The sequence below is a fragment of the Lupinus angustifolius genome, chromosome LG12 (assembly GCF_001865875.1).
Source record: "Lupinus angustifolius cultivar Tanjil chromosome LG12, LupAngTanjil_v1.0, whole genome shotgun sequence".
Taxonomy (NCBI): domain Eukaryota; kingdom Viridiplantae; phylum Streptophyta; class Magnoliopsida; order Fabales; family Fabaceae; genus Lupinus; species Lupinus angustifolius.
In genome coordinates this window covers 14827958-14845478 of record NC_032020.1, presented here as the reverse complement: position 1 = coordinate 14845478, position 17521 = coordinate 14827958, and the positions used below count along the sequence as shown (strand labels likewise).

Below are 17521 nucleotides of genomic sequence, written 5' to 3'. Positions count from 1 at the left end.
TATATATATATATATATATATATGATACTTCCATATATTTTTCCCCTTTCCTTTTAAAAGCAAGTAGCTTATGCTAATAACTTTTTATGTTCTTTACGTTCAAAAGCAAGTAGCTTATGAGTATGCTAGGCGAGGAGCATTTCTGTCCTTGGTTGATATTAGAAAGGACAATCTTGTAGCAGTTGCTGATAAGGCATGTTGAGATTAGTACTAATTCTGGAAGCCCAAGGCAAAGCCCAAAGGATCTACAAGCTTCATTCACTCAAAACTGAGACTTTCCTTTTTTAGCATTTTTTCAAATTTCCGTTTTTTCTGTTAAGAGAATTCTTTCCTTTTTTGGCAAGATTTCTGTTTTCTGTTATTTTTCTGTTTTCTTCTTTTGCTGGCTTTGCTTTATAAATGTAGCCACTAATTTATCAATAATCAAGAGAAAAGTTTTCAATTACATTCCTTTACTTTCAATTTGTTGCTATGCAAAGAATCAACATTTGATTCTTGCCTTTTCTTCTTCAAATCTTGCTCTTGAGCATATAGCCAAGGCTTATTTTCTTCAAGCTATGGAAACCATGTCTTCACATGGTATCAGAGCACCCTTGTGAGGGTGACTCTGCTGCGCCAACCTTTCTTCTTCCCTTTCTTTTCGTTTTTCAATTGTTCCAGAAAATTCATCCTTCATCACTTTCTGATCTCACCGCCATGGCTAATACCAATCCTGTTCTTGATCCTACCAACCCTTACTATATGTATCCCAATGAAAACACAGCAACTACATTAGTTTCAGCCCTGTTAAATGGACAGAACTACCACGCATGGTCAAGAGCCATGACCATGGCTCTTGAAACAAAGAACAAGTTAGGATTCATTGATGGTTCCATCATCAAACCTCCTCTGCTTGATCCATTACATACTGCCTGGAAAAGATGTAACAATCTGGTTGTGTCATGGATAAGCCACTCCATCGAGCCATCAATAGTTCAAAGTGTGCTATGGATGGAAAGTGCCCAAGAAATTTGGGATGACTTGAAGGAGAGATATCACCAAGGTGATATGTTCAGAATTTCAGAACTGATTGGAGAGATGCATTCTATCAGACAAGGCAATGCTTCAATAGACAAGTTCTACACACAAATGAAGGGGTTGTGGCAACAATTGGACAACTACAATCCAATTCCACCCTGCTACTGTGAGATTAAATGCCATTGCGCATTAATACCAACCATAAGGAAATATAGAGAAAATGAGTACATTATCTGCTTTCTTAAAGGGTTGAATGAACAATTCTCCACTGCCAGGACTCAAATCATGCTTATGGAGCCAATGCCTCCTATTGGAAAGGTTTTCTCTATACTAGTTCAGCAAGAAAGGCAGATGTTCTTTGAAGAACCTAACATTTCAGCCAATTTCTCTAGTAACATCAAGACAACAGATCAAGAGGCAGAGGAAGGGGATTCAGAGGAACATCAATGGGGAGATCCAACATACAAGGCAGGACAAGCACTTTTGGAAGAGGAAGAGGACAGAAGCTATGCACATATTGCCAGAAAACTGGTCATACAAATGAAACCTGTTACAAGAAACATGGATATCCACCAGGCTACTTCACAAACTCAACCAGTGTGTCAACTATCTTGCAGGAACAGAACAAGGAAATGAAGTAACAGAGAATGAAGAGACTGAACCTAAAGAGGATAAGTATGATCCAGCTTGCTTATTTTCCCCAGCTCAGCATAATGCACTGAAGAATATGATACAGGAATCCATGAAGCATACTCCTCACACAACCAATCATGTTAATTCACTTTCTGCATCTATACATGCTCTTGATTCAACAGATTCATGTAAATCTTTGAATTCTTTGTCACATAAACTAAAATTCGATGGATGGATCCTAGACAGTGGAGCTACAGACCATGTCTGTCACTCCATGAGCCTCTATCTAAACTTCAAGAGGATCAAACCTCTGTTGATTGCCTTACCCAATGGCAATCAGGTCACCACACACCACTCAGGAACAATTGTCTTCTCTAATGACTTATACTTAACAAATGTGCTATATGTTCCAACCTTTAACTTCAACCTTGTTTCAATTTCTAAACTCACAACCTCCTTAGCTTGCACTTTAACATTTTCAAACAATCACTGTCAAATTCAGGACACTCAATCCTTGAAGATGATTGGTGCAGCTGAGCTAAGGGGAGGTCTATATATGCTAAGTCAATCCAGCAAGAAATATTGTGAATCAACTCATGTAAATTTGTACACTAGTTATGATGATTCTAACATTTGGCACTCTAGACTTGGACATCTTTCTCATAAGAAAATGACTATTATGCAATCTATGTTCCCTTCAATAAAATGTAACAAAACTTTGGAACCTTGTGATGTATGCCATTTAGCCAAACATAAGAGGCTACCTTATCCTGCTAGTAGTTCCAAATCAAATGCTACCCTTGATCTAATACACATAGATATATGGGGACCTATATCTACCCCATCAACCTTTGGTCACAAATACTTTTTGACCATAGTTGACAACAAAACCAGATTCACATGGATATACTTCATGAGACACAAAACAGAGGCCAGTTCCCTTGTGAAGGCCTTTGTGACTTATGCTCAAAATCAGTTTGACAAGAACATTAAGACCGTTAGAAGTGATAATGGACAAGAGTTTGTAATGAAAGAATTTTATATTCAAAAGGGCATAGAACACCAAACATCATGTGTTGAAACACCTCAACAAAATGGTATTGTTGAAAGAAAGCACCAACACATAATTGGTGTAGCTAGAGCCCTCATATTTCAATCTAATCTCCCTGCTTGCTTTTGGAACTATGCTGTCTCTCACTCAATTCATCTAATTAATAGACAACCTACTGTTTTCTTATCCAATAAATCACCTTATGAAGAATTATACAACAAATTGCCTGATATTAGTACTTTAAGAGTTTTTGGTTGTCTTTGCTATGCATCTACTTTGACTTCTAATAGAAGAAAACTTGATCCTAGATCAAGAAAGTGCATATTTCTTGGTCACCCTCATGGTACAAAAGGGTACATTCTCATGGATTGTAACACAAATGAAGTGTTTATGTCTAGAAACACTGCTTTTTTTGAACACATATTTCCTTTTTCTGCAAATACTTCCAGCAATAAAACCAATTATGACATGACTCAACCCATCTTGCCCACCAACCACATGAATATATTTGATTATCCTATACACCCTGAACCTGAGAATAACCCTCCACCTCCCCCTCCTATCATTAACCAACCCCCTAGTGAACCTCCCACCTCAATCACCACTGTTCCAACCAGTCATCCTAGGAGAACCAGAAATCCACCAACCTATCTCAAAGACTACCATTTGACCCTCCTTCATCAAACTGACACTCCCAAACCACATATTCCCTACCCTATTAGCAACACCCTATCATATGACCATCTCTCAAATATGCACAAACACTTCTCCCTATCCATCTCATCAAACCAGTGCCATACTACTTATTCAGAAGCCATCCAACACCAACATTGGCAACAAGCCATACATACAGAACTAACTGCTCTAGACAAAAACAACACTTGGATCCTATCTCAGCTCCCAACTGATAAAAGAGCCATAGGATGCAAATGGATCTTTAAAATCAAACACAGGGCAGATGGTTCCATAGAAAGATACAAAGCCAGATTAGTGGCAAAAGGATTCACCCAAACAGAGGGGGTGGATTATATGCAAACCTTCAGTCCAGTGGTCAAGATGACCACCATCAAAGTTCTCCTATGCCTTGCCACCCTTCACAATTGGCACCTCCAACAACTAGACATCAACACAGCTTTTCTTCATGGCGATCTCAAAGAAGTGGTATACATGAACGTGCCACCTGGCCTCAAAGTCCCTGATCCATCCTTGGTCTGCAAGCTTCAAAAGTCTATCTATGGCCTCAAACAAGCCAGTAGACAATGGCATGACAAACTCACCTCCACTCTTCTACAACTCGGTTATATCAAATCCTTCTCTGACCATTCTCTTTTCATTCATAATAATCATGCTTCTGGTTTTACAGCTATCTTAGTATATGTAGATGATTTAATTTTGACAGGTAACAACATTGATCAAATCAATCACACCAAGACTGTTCTCCACAACAAATTTAGCATCAAAGATCTTGGAGACTTAAAGTTTTTCTTAGGAATGGAAGTAGCCAGATCCAGCAAGGGCATCACTCTATATCAGAGGAAATACACATTGGAACTTCTTCAAGAAACAGGCTACCTTGGAGCAAAACCATCCTCTACACCAATGGCCTACAATTTCACTCTTCATTCTCAATCTGGTCTCCCTTTGACAGATATCACTTCATACAGAAGACTCATGTGCAAATTACTCTACCTCACTCACACTCGACCTGATATTTCCTTTGCTGTGGGATGCCTCAGTCAATTCCTAGCCTCACCTACTGATCATCACTACAAAGCAGCCACTCACATCCTGAGATACTTAAAATCCTCCCCTGGACAAGGCATCTTCTTTCCTAGCAACAACAACACTACCATACAAGGCTATTCTGACTCAGATTGGGCCACCTGCCTTGACAGTCGAAAATCCATCACTGGATGGTGCTTCTTCATTGGATCAGCCCTTGTTTCCTGGAAAAGCAAAAAGCAAAACACAGTTTCTCGATCCTCATTAGAAGCTGAATACCGAGCCCTGGCAATGGCTACTTGCGAAGCACAATGGCTTCTCTTTTTGTTCAGAGACTTAGGCATCAATCATCACAAACCAGTAAGCATTTTTTGTGACAACAACTCAGCAATTCACATAGCAGAAAATCCTGTCTTTCACGAACGAACCAAACACATTGACATAGACTGTCATGTAGTTCGTGAAAGATTGGAAAATCACATTATTCACCTTCTACCAATCCACACCTCTCTTCAACTTGCTGACATCTTCACCAAGTCTCTATCCCCATCCCCTTTTCGCAACATTTTATCCAAACTTGGCATCCTAGACATTCATATGCCAAGTTTGAGGGGGTGTGTTGAGATTAGTACTAATTCTGGAAGCCCAAGGCAAAGCCCAAAGGATCTACAAGCTTCATTCACTCAAAACTGAGACTTTCCTTTTTTAGTATTTTTTCAAATTTCCGTTTTTTCAGTTAAAGGAATCTTTTCCTCTTTTGGCAAGTTTTCTGTTTTCTGTTATTTTTTTCTGTTTTCTTCTTTGCTGGCTTTGCTCTATAAATTGCAGCCTCTAAATTATCAATGAAAAAGAGAGAGAAAAGTTTATCCATTTCATTCCCTTATGTTCAATTGATTCTATGCAAAGAATCAACATTCAATTCTTGCCTTTTCTTCTTCAAATCTTGTTCTTGAGCATATAGCCAAGACTTATTTTCTTCAAGCTATGAGGCACGGTCTCTGGGTTCCCCAGATGTTACCATCATTGGTGCAGATGTGTCCAAGGTCCAAGATTCTAAGCGGTTTGTTGATGAAACAGTGAATTACTTTGGACGATGTATGTAATCTGACAATGAATTTTTTTATATATAGTAAGCAACTTTATATGTTCACCTGTTTCCACTTAGTAGATTCTAATCAAAGTTGGTGGAGTTTTTGTCACAGTGGATCATCTGGTTAATAATGCTGGAATCGCTACAATTTCAAAAGTAGAGGATTGGCATGATGTTTGTGAAACAAAACCTGTTATTGTAAGCGATTAATTTTTTTCTTCATAATCTGAATTAAAGGTGCATAATCTGAATGAAATTAGAACCTATGGTCTTCTTCTCATCAAAAGCTTTGTTTTGAAGCTAATTTTTCTATGTCAATTCACAGGACATAAATTTCTGGGGAACTGTATATAGCACTTTTTATGCAATACCACATCTGAAAAACAGCAAAGGCAGGATCATAGTAATTGCTTCAACATGTGGATGGTTCCCTCTTCCAAGATTGAGTACCTATAATGTAAACTTAGGCATTCATTTCAGACTTGTTAGATAAATAAAGCAATGCTATGATACATGTATACTTAAATTGTATTTATGGTGGCAGGCATGCAAGGCAGCAGTTATCAACTACTTTGAGACTTTGAGAATTGAACTTGGTTGGACTGTTGGCATAACAATTGCTACGCCCGGTCTTATCAAAACAAATCTGGCATTGAAAGTCATTGATGAAGAGGTTGGTGTGTGTCCCATGTCATAAAGGCTATCACCGAAGATAATAAATGTGCGGTAGCCTTAAAATATTGTTAATTTCTAACCTCTCTTTTCAAGAAAAAAAGTTTCATCTTATTAGTTCAGAACCTAAAAAAATATTTAATCAATTATTATATATTACAAAAAAATTATACTCTTAAAGTTTGTTATACTCATGGCATGAGCTTATCCTGCACTAATAACATAAAAGTTTATATATTGATCATTCATTTTTTATCATCATTAACTTTAAAAAAAGTAATACAAATGCATGTGAATGATAGACTGGTTGTATATAAATATTTGCACCAATTAAATTCAATTTTTAAACTTGTAATCATGTGAGAACCAAGATTTTACCAGACTAATTGCAATTTTAGAGAGATGTGAGAGGCTCATGTAACTGGATCACCAGCACTGAAAATAGCCCATGGAGTGTATAAATCTCAATATGAGAAGCCAATTGAAATTACTTTTGTCCTATATCTCATTCAATCAGCTTTTCAATCTAAAACAATGTTAAGGCAAAGCCAAGTTACACCTTGGGTCTCCCCAGAATGGGAAGTCAGATTACACTTCCTTTAATTCTCAATTACCGAACCTTGCTAACTTAGTTAACTGTTTGTGCTATTTTTTTGTACAGCCTAGTCTGGGAATAATTCCAATGGGGTCGGCATTTGAATGTGGTAAAGCCATTGTGAAGAGCGCATGCAGGGGAGATATGTACGTAACAGACCCTTCATGGGTGAAAGTTCTGTTTCCATGGAAGGTTCTGTTTCCTGAACTTGTGGATTGGGCCAGCCGTTTGCTCTTTAGGCTTTCCGCAAACAATTCTAGGAAGAAGGGTAATCTGAATTTGTCCATCAACTCACAAAATAAGGCTGAATAAAATGAAAATGTGAGAAGGGGCTAGCTTCTCTTTGTTTGAATAAGAGACAAATCCAAGACTTTGCTTGAAGCCTTGAACATATATTGCAGTTAGACAACCTGCATTATGGTCATAGGCTGCGAATTCTTATCATATGTGTGTACGTGTGTTAGGCTCTTGTCCATTTTACTAGTTACAGTCTTAAAGACACAGTGATCCTTCCTTTTGCTCAGGTGGTGTTTCCTACTTATTAGTGTAGTTTGGGGCAAATTTACTCGCTTAATATAGTTGTGTAACTTTTCTATTAATTACCAAAGTAGTATAACTTTATGGAAATCGGCTACTATATAGTTGTTTTATTGTTTTTTTCTCTTGGTCTCACCAAAATCGGCAACCGAATATGAAATATTTTTAATCTATTCCTATGGAACTCGGCAACCAAGACGGAATTTATAATTTTCTTCTTCTTTGGCACAGCAAAATTGGCAATACAGAAGAAGTATTAATTTTTATAATAAATATAGCAAAATTGGCAATGGAGAAGGAGTTTTTTGTTGTTTCTTTTACCACTCAAGAATCAGCTATGGAATAGGAGTTTTTTTTTGTCACTAAAGAATGGACTATCATATATGAGTTTTATTTGGTTTTTATTTTTTCCTTACGCCCTAGCTAAATGGACAACAAGGTAGGAGTGTTTATTGTTTTTATTTTTAATTTTTTCTAAATTGTCAACCTAGTTATCAATTCTTCTTTTTTATTTCTATAAAAATCCTATCTTGTGTTCACCTAAAAACACATCTTCTAAAACTTGTTCGTGAAGTGCCTTCCAACACTATTTCTCTCTGTTGTTGGAACTTGTAATTGAAAGACAGTGTTATATTTTTCATTTGGAGCTATTCACTTCTTCCAGATTGTTACTTCATAGTAGATTAGTATTTTCACTTGGATCTATCATATTTTATCATATTGTTTTTAACTTTGTTATATTTAGTTCTTAATTTTTTGTAATATTCTTATTTTGTTAAATGTAGATGACTATTCTAAGGGATATTGTTAGCAACTTTAGTGATGGAGAAGACATTGAAATATGTAGTGATGAGGAGGATGTCAAATTGGATGTTGGTTCATCTTATAGGATGACATATAGTACTCCATCATCATTTTTTTGTAACACAAATTCGGAAGTTGGTCGTGATTTTGGTCATACAACTAGTTTAATGAACAATAATAACACTGACTTGTTTGTTGGGATGCAATTTGAATCTAAAGAAGCCACGATAAATGCTAATATATAATTTCATATTAGAAATTCATTTGATTATGGTGTTGATGAGTCTACACCAGATGTATATGTTGGAAAATGTACACATTTTGGTGTTGGATGTGAGTGGCGAATTCACGCTTCTTTTAACGTTAAGCGCAACATTTAGGAGATTAAAAAATTTAATAGAACACACAAGTGTGTATCTATGTTGGTTTTCCAAGATCACAGCAAATTAAATTCATCATTCATTTCAAACCTCATTGTTAATTTAGTATCTGCAGATCCAAGTATACCAGTTAAAGCGAGATTATTAGTTGTTTTGGTTATACAGTGACATATAGAAAAACGTGGACGGCAAAATAAATGGCATTGTCCAAAATTTGCGGTGACTGTGAATGATCATACAATAAGTTATCACGTTGGATGAATGTTCTATAATATTTTTCTCCCATTATAATTGTGAAATATCAAACACATGAGCATATTTCAGATGACATAGAATTCCCTAGTCGATTTATTCTAGATAGAGTATTTTAGGCTTTCAAATCATGCATTGATGGGTTTTCATATTGCAAACCAATTATACAAGTGGATGAAACATTTTTAACTGGAAAATATACTGCAACGTTACTTATAGCGAGTTCACAAGATGGAAACAGACGGATATTTCAAGTTGTCTTTGCCATTGTTAAAGGAGAGACGAAATAAGCTTGATACTGGTTTTTTTACAATCTTAAGACTTATGTTACCCCTCAACCATATCAGATATGAGGCAGGTTTATTAGCTGCACTACTCCAAAGCAAGCTGACAGGATGGTCTAGTGAACAATCAATTTATTGTATTCGTCATCTTGCTAGTAACTTTAATAAATAATTCCGAGATTCTGATCTCAAAGACAAAGTCATACAAATAGATATGTATTAATTATATTTTAAATTTATAAATGTTTTTTATGTTCTAGTTTGATATAATTTTATATTTAATTTTTAGGTTATGAGTTGATGCAACCACGGTTTGAGCGGATGCTGAATTTGTTGCGGCAAAAATATCGAACGGCTGGTGCATGGTTGGACCAGATTCCAAAATAAAAATGGAGTTAAGCATACGACGAAGGTAGACGTTTTGGCCACATCACCACGAATCTTGAAAAATGCATTAATGATGTTCTGAAAGGATCTAGAGCTCTTCCTATCACAACCCTAGTGAGAGCAACATACTATAGGCTAAATGAATGGTTAATTCAACATTGGAATGAAGCTTATAACATGATTAGGACATGACATATATATTGAGAAGAGTTCACAAAAGTGATTAAAGAAAATTAACGACAATCTACTTGTCAACTTGTGTGTACTTTTTCACGGGAGACCGGAGTCTATGAGGTTGAAGATGTATCTAGATCTGATGGTCGTCAAGTGAGGCATTACACTATTAAACTAGCCGACAATTAGTGTGATTGTGAGGAATTTCAATCATTAAGATTGTCATGCTCTCATGCAATCGCAACATGCGCTTCATTGGCTTTAGATTGTGGCCAATTTATCTCACCAATTTACCGGCTGGATAATCTTCTTAAGGCATATCGACGTGAGTTTCAAACAATTGACAATAAAGAATATTGGCCCCCTTATTCAGGTCCAATATTCATTCTCAATCCTCTTATGCGAAGGAAAAGAAGCGGAAGACCAAAGACTACACGTATTATAATGAGATGGGTGAAGTTCATGTTCAACAAATTAAAAAATGTGGATAATGTAGAAGTAAGGGGTATAATAGAAAGACATGTTCATTACGATCTAAAGAACTTAGTGAGAGTTCTACACAACCTTTCAATAATCAGTAATTTATTTTGTAATGTTTATTTTTATTATCTATTATATTTATATGTGAATTACTTCAATAAATTGAATAAATTAAGGTACTTTTACACAAAGTACACGTGAAAAAGAAGATGGGTGTGAATAAGACAATGTAATTTTCTACATTGCTTCACTCAAGTTTACAATGTCTTACAATACATGTGATTACTCTTACACATAGTCCCTTTGCACATTGTTTCACTCAAGTTTTAAGGCAATCAATTTATGGCTATAAAATATAACTATAAAACAAATATACTATAACATATAACATATATACTATAACATATAACACATATACTATAACAAATAACATGTAAAATATATATACTATAACTAAAACATATATACTATAAACATAAAATATATATACTCTAACATATAACATTTAAAATATATTTATATAACATAAGTAAATATATTAATAGAGATTCAAATAAATAGAACTATAGTGAGCCCATGAGTGAATAGAAATAGTGAGTGAGATGGTGAGTCCGTGAGTGAATAGCGCTTTTTCATTATCCGTAACAATTTGAACGACATACTCTTCACAAACTTCATCCACAATTTTATTCAACAATTGGAAATAATAATCTGTATTTCTGCTACCAACATCGGAGGCATCAATAGAGTTTGTAAAAACTGTTCCTTTGCTAGAGTAAACTAGAAAGTTCATAATGTGCTTGTGGTTTATACTATCAGTCCAACCATCGCACATTATCGTTACCCCAGTCTCCTTCCATGTGTGTTTCAATGTTTTAATCCATTCACGCATATTGTTATACTCCGCCTTCAAACATACAGTTGAAATTTCATAAGGAGTTGGACATTTAACTCCTTGACCAACCTCGGCTGCTGCAACAATTAAATTATGAAACCAGGGAGACCTGGTTACATTCATGGGCACACGTTCATAGATTATAAACTTTCCCACAGCTTCTCTAAGCTTCTTCCTTGCTACATCCATAAAACGACCAGTTATCTTAGGTTATTTCGCGCTTCTGCTCCTCACCAGATCAATATCTGTAGACCTTAAATTAAAATCAATATCTTGTGGTCTTGAAGCATCACTACCACTTGCATGAGTGCTTCCACCTTGCTCATATATATTCCCAGACCCCCTCGTTTGTTGCCTAAAATATTGTCTTTGTTCCCATTCATATTGTGAATTAAGGCTTGATTGTTTAGCTTGCCTCACTTGCTCATCAATATAGTCATCAAGATCTTCTTCATTAGTATTCCCTCTTAATCGTGCTTCAAACTCATCTTTTCTTTTTTTGAGTCAAGTTTTTTTTCTTTCCCGTCCAAGAGTAGTTTCATCATGCTTTCTCTAACCACACCAGTGACTCTAGGACAACCTACAACTTGTCCTTTATAATGTGCTATATGTTGCTTCAATCTAGTGATACCTCCCTTGATCACTTTTCCACAAAGATTATATTTAATATTATTTCGATGTTCAGGTACTTGTGTTCCAAAATGCCATCCAATATCTTCACTTGGAGCGCCCTCTAACTTTTTAGCTGGAAATTCTTCTCTTGGAGGCATTAGGAAAATTTTATACCGTCTGAATGCAAAAAAACACTATATAAGTTTAGAATAATTATCAATAAAAATAATATACTCAATTATCAATAAATTGATTTTCTAAAAAAATATAATACATAAAGCTCATTAGCACATTTAAAAAACTATCTATATAAATATTTCTACATACTTATAAATAAATATAACTACATTTTTAATATGACGTTTTTAAATTTTTCTACAAAAAAAGTGCAAAAAAGCTCATTAGCACATTTAGAAAACTACCTATGACATGCAATTAAAAAAGTGTAATATGTAGAAATTTCCTATTGTTGCTGTTGGCAAATGACAATTAAAATACAATTGAAATGCAATTACAAAAATGACATACAATTAAAATGTTGGCTGGAAATTAAGAAGAAGAAGAAGAAGAAAACTCACCTTAAAAATGCTTTCCTCTGAAAAAACGATGATGTTGGTGTTGGTGGTTTTCTTGAATATTTTTGAGAGATGAGATAAAGATAGCAAATGGGAAAGCAATGTCACAGACTCACAGCCTCATGGGTTCATTGCATAAGTAAGCATGTGAGTGAGTTTATCTTAGAATCTTGTCTTTTCATTACTTTAATTTCTACTATACTCTCTGGATCTACTTTTACTTTTTCTGAAAAAATTGTCTTTGGAATCTTATCTAACATTAAAGTTGGATTTGGATGATTGAATTTAGAAATTGAAAGAAAAAAAAACAGGAGATGAAAATGCAACATTGCAGTTTTGATGCGGTTTTGATGCGGATTGATGCAGTTTTTTATGTGAATTTCATTCACACCGCAATTGCGGTGCATTGCCGATGCGGTACCGGCCGCATCCGTATTTTTGCAGCCGCAATACACAATGTGGACCGCATTTTCAATCACTAGTGCAAACTATTGAAGGCAAAATAAATTAACTGTAGAAAGTAACTGTAGAGAGTTTTCTTCACCGATTTTTTCTTAATTTTCAAAACAAAATCAGCTACTATGTTGCCGTTTCTTGTCGTTATAATTGTTTAAACAAAATCGGCCGTATGGTAGCCGATTATTATGGCATTATTAGAAAAAAAATGATCATTACGTAAATCTCCTCACTTATATTCATATTCATACTCACTTTCATCCACTCGCACAAAATTTTCATCCACTCTTCAAAACTTTCATTCACTCTTCAAAACTTTTATTCACTCTTCAAAACTTTCTTCACATTTTCACACTTTGTAATGGAGTGGATACTCATTATTTCTTCACATCTCCACAACGAACTGAAGCGAATACTCATTCTCAAGCACATACTTCTTCATTTACTCCTCGAAAACAACACACGTATGGCTTCGGAAATTTTAATTATTTCTCCACCTATTTGTCACCCGTTTCTCAAATGTCACTACCATTAGTGTTTGCTATACTTCAACTATACCATTGTCGGCATATGATTCTCAATAGTATTGTCGCCCTACTATACCGTCAGCAAACATTTTTGGTATGCAAAATAATGAAGACGAAGTTGTGGTTGAGGATGTTTATGAAGATGATGAAGATGAAGAGCCACAATTGGCGACACGTGGTAGAGGGAGAATCTCGCAACAGAATGAACAACAATTAAGAGTTTAACCGCCAAGAAGGAGAAAACAACCTCCATGTGACACTTCATCACATAGACCTCATTAAAGTTTTCTAGGATTTAATATATTAAAATTTTAATATTCTAATATTTTGTTTTTTAATAATATTAGTGTTTTAAGAAAAAAATATTAATAACTGTGCGCAGTAGGTTGGTAAAAAATGATACATAAACAAATGAGTTAGTGTATAAACTGTTATTGATTTAGTTAGGGCACAAAACTCCTTTAACATAGCCGATTTAGCTAGGAAAAAATAAATCAACAAAACAACTCCTACTACATAGCCGATTCTTGAGTTGCAAAAAAAAATCAACAAAAACTCCTACGCCATAGCCGATTCTTAAGTGGCAAAAAACACAAAACATCAAAAAACCCATACTCCATAACGGATTCTTGAGTGGAAAAAAATAACATAAAACAACAAAAAACTCATTCTCCATTGCCAATTTTGCTATATTTATTATAAAAAATAATACTCATTATGCGTTGCCGATTTTGCTGTGGCAAATAAAACAACGATAAACTCCTTCCTGGTTGCCGATTTCCATAGGAATAGATTAAAAAAACTCATCTTCGATTGCCGATTTTGGTGGGACCAAAAGAAAAAACGGCTATGTGGTAGCCAATTTCCATAAAGTTATATCACTTTAGTAATTAATAGAAAAGTTACATTAGTGAGGTACATATTATCATTGATTTAGAATATAGTTATATATCAAAATATTTATTATTTTTCTGTTTTTTCTATATTATCATTAATTTAGAATATAGTTTGAGACATTTTTTCTATATCATCATTAATTTAGAATATAGTTTGAGACATACTTTAAAACATCATATGATTCTCATACTAGGACTAAGACATTATTGTTGCTGGTAAATGTGCCCTTCCTCATGGGTAGAGAGTTTTGTGCATTTTTGGGTACAGGGAAAAAGAGTTTTATTTTGGGTAATAATATTACATCTTACTACAAAAATTGAATGAAGATAACATGTATATATGTTACACTTTCTTTTCTAAACCAATTAAAATATTTCATTCAATTAAAAAAAGATTATAAATTAATATATAAATATTATTTTATGGAATTAGATTAAGCAGTGACATCATGATAAAATTTCGAGGATCCTTGTCCCAAAAAAGTATGCACATACTTTATTTTATCCCTATTTGTGTTTGCATATCAAGAAATATAATGATTATACTAATTCATATTATCTTTGTTGTGTTTTTGTCTACAACACATTTTTTATGCAACCGTTAGATTTTTTACTATGTCTGAATCAAGAAAATATTAGACAATAATAGATAAGAATGTAAATGGAAAAAGAAATTGATGCATTATTGAATGTATAGATTACATATAAATAGGAAAAAAAATATAAATTTAGAACGGTATTAATTTTTTTTCCTTGTGCTGTTTGTCCAATTGTCCTTCAAGTCAGGGAGTTGATCTGGTCGTTCTGTTAAGAAGTTTTCGTATGTCGTAGTGTATCCATGTTCGTTTTCGACTTACCTTAACATCTTATTTGTGTTTTAAACTTATTTGTTAGACATTTTAGATGACTATAAATGTTCCTTCAATTTATTATCTGCCGCCTCTGCTCCTCGACCATATGTTTGAAACTCCGACATACATAATCTGTGGTGTTATGTCATAAAATGAAACCTCTTTAACGGATGAGTTACGGTATTAAACTATTAAATTAGTATATTAAATTAATAATTATTAAAATAATATGTAAATTTAATTGAAGTGGTAAAGGATACTCCAGAGTTTTAATTCGGAAGATTTCTGCTTCAAGTGAGATGTCAAAGAATTTTGTTACAAGTAAAATTTTATTAAGAGATGAGAATACTTACAATGGAATAAAGATACAGAACAACATCCGAACATATCAAACAAAATCAAAACAAGTCAAGTGTAATAACACAAGACACCCCACAAAACATAAAAAAGGTTAAAGTTATCTACAATAATATTATAAGCTTAAAACTAGATAAAACAAGACATATTACCATGTTTATGTCTTCTTTTAATTAGATCTAAGACTTCATTTATTTCATCCACAATATTCACCAAAATAGCTTCCTAGTTGAAAATAATTGTATAATTACATTCGTGTTAATCCAAAGAATCTAAATTCCAATTGATTTAAGGGGCAGGTGGGGCAGTTGCCACCGTGAAATTTTTAAAATGTTTTTTTTCTCCTTTTTATCTTATAAAATATATTTATTATCCTACAAAGTGTGTTATTTTATGTATCACTTGTTTTAGTTGATTAAAAAAATAGTTAATTATTAAACTTTTCAATTATAAAAGATAACACATAGAATGACACACTTTTTGGAATAAGAAATATATTCTCTTTACCTACACTGACGTTTTTATAGAAATACTCTTTTTAAAATTCAAATATTTCTTTAATTTGTAGCTTGATAAATAAATATTGTGTAACTTGCTGGTTATTCTAAAAATTATACATAGTGGATCAAACTCTTAACATATAGAGTGCGAAATGATTTTACACTTGATAAAAAGATTATGTATGTATTCGTAATATATATTTTAAGGATGCTTATATGCTATTTAATGTTGATAATATATGTATTTTTGTCCAAAATTTTTATTTTATGAATTTCAATGAGCAACAAAAGATTAGTTTAAAATGTCAATTTCAACATTTTTTTCTTGGAGCCATTAGTCCTCATTAATGTTCGAAAATTTCTAAATCATATGTTGGTTGTCATATCATGTTTTTTTAAGTTATATGTTTTATCTTCACTATTGTGGTTCAACTACTGTATAAATATATTTTTCAGCAAAGAAGACCTATAAACAAAATTATATAGTAAGATAGAAAATGAATTTTTTACATACAATATACGATTTATATGAAAATAAAAATCTAAATTTTTTTACTCTAATTCAGTTATGTATACTTTTTTTATATTTTATTACTAAATTAGTTTTAGTTATAATAATAATTAAATATTATTATCTTTTCTAAAGTTATATAAAGATGCCCTACTGAACCACACCCAAACATTTTTCAAGTTTCTGCCTTGTACAAAACCTTAAAAGATTAATGTTAAAAACGTTAGATGAACCAAAAACTATGTTAGTGTCATCACTTCCCTGATATCTTAGCAACTTTCTCGTCTACACCAAATGTCCAAAAGTCTTTTTGTTCAACAACAATTATAATATATTTAAATCTTTAATAATGACATGGTATTTTTTTTCTTCTCACATACATGTCCTTTTGGCTATTTTCTAATTGAGAGCGTTGTTCTCAGTTTTCATTACCTATCTAATAAACTTTTACTTTTAACAAGGTTAAAATGTAATTCCAAACTCAAGTTAATAGAATACATTTCCAAACCAGAAGGAAGAACCCTGTCATCACTTATGTACACCTTGATGACCATGACCATGCATTGCCAAAATCTCTTAATCTTCATAACTCAGGTTAGAATGACAAGACAATGGACTATACGAAATCGAGGAGCTGTAACTGCTGCTATGACCCTTAGGAAGGGTACAACCTACAGAACCAGGATCATCCTTGGGGCACTCCATCTCCAACAATGCCTCACAGAACAAGTCAACATCACAAGGAAGCCATAGTGGGCCATCATTTCTATGTCCATATTCATTCTCAGCAGCTTCTAGCAGAATCTTAAACAAAGGGTGGTTAGCATGCTTGATCTTGATCACGAATCTTTGTCTCTCTGGTCCAACATAGACTGCGAGACAACCTTGTGGAGCCACTTCAGGCTTCTCCTTCTTCTTTGGCCTTTGTTTTTCTGACAATTTGCCGTATTTACCACTGCTTGAAGTGTCTTCATGGTGACAATAGCTATTCTTGTTACTTCCCAATACCCTTTTACACTTTTTCACAAAGTCCATTTTTTTGATTTTTAATCTTCTTCAAAGACAATTCTCACTCTTTCTCTATATAGTTAATAGAAGTTAGAACACACCAGTACGCAAATTAATTAAACTTTAGACAGTTAATGCAATCCTTCATACACGAGAGAATATGGAACCTTAAAGGAAATGAAAGATGGAAGAAAGAGATTAATCGAAGGGAAGGGTGTCTCTGTGTATGATAGGGTCTTGACCTAGAATTTGAGC

General features: G+C 33.8%; 2 protein-coding genes across 2 annotated transcripts in view; one reads left to right on the top strand and one right to left on the bottom strand.

Annotated features, from left to right (window-relative positions):
- The window catches only part of LOC109362087 (11-beta-hydroxysteroid dehydrogenase-like 4A), a 7735-nt gene extending 406 nt beyond the window's left edge, over positions 1-7329 (top strand). The window contains exons 2-7 of the mRNA XM_019607655.1: positions 107-193; positions 5413-5518; positions 5626-5711; positions 5839-5970; positions 6058-6186; positions 6847-7329. Of these exons, the coding sequence (XP_019463200.1) occupies positions 107-193; positions 5413-5518; positions 5626-5711; positions 5839-5970; positions 6058-6186; positions 6847-7092 (786 nt within the window). The 3' untranslated portion in view covers positions 7093-7329. The remainder of the gene's footprint in view (positions 1-106; positions 194-5412; positions 5519-5625; positions 5712-5838; positions 5971-6057; positions 6187-6846) is intronic.
- LOC109362075 (auxin-responsive protein SAUR71-like) lies at positions 16794-17504 on the bottom strand. Its single transcript, XM_019607644.1, has one exon. It carries the CDS (start codon positions 17291-17293, stop codon positions 16835-16837), a length of 459 nt encoding a protein of 152 aa, XP_019463189.1. The 5' UTR covers positions 17294-17504; the 3' UTR covers positions 16794-16834.

Coding starts and splice junctions, on each gene's coding strand:
- LOC109362075 (XM_019607644.1), bottom strand. CDS start 17,293: ATGGACTTTGTGAAAAAGTGTAAAAGGGTATTGGGAAGTAACAAGAAT.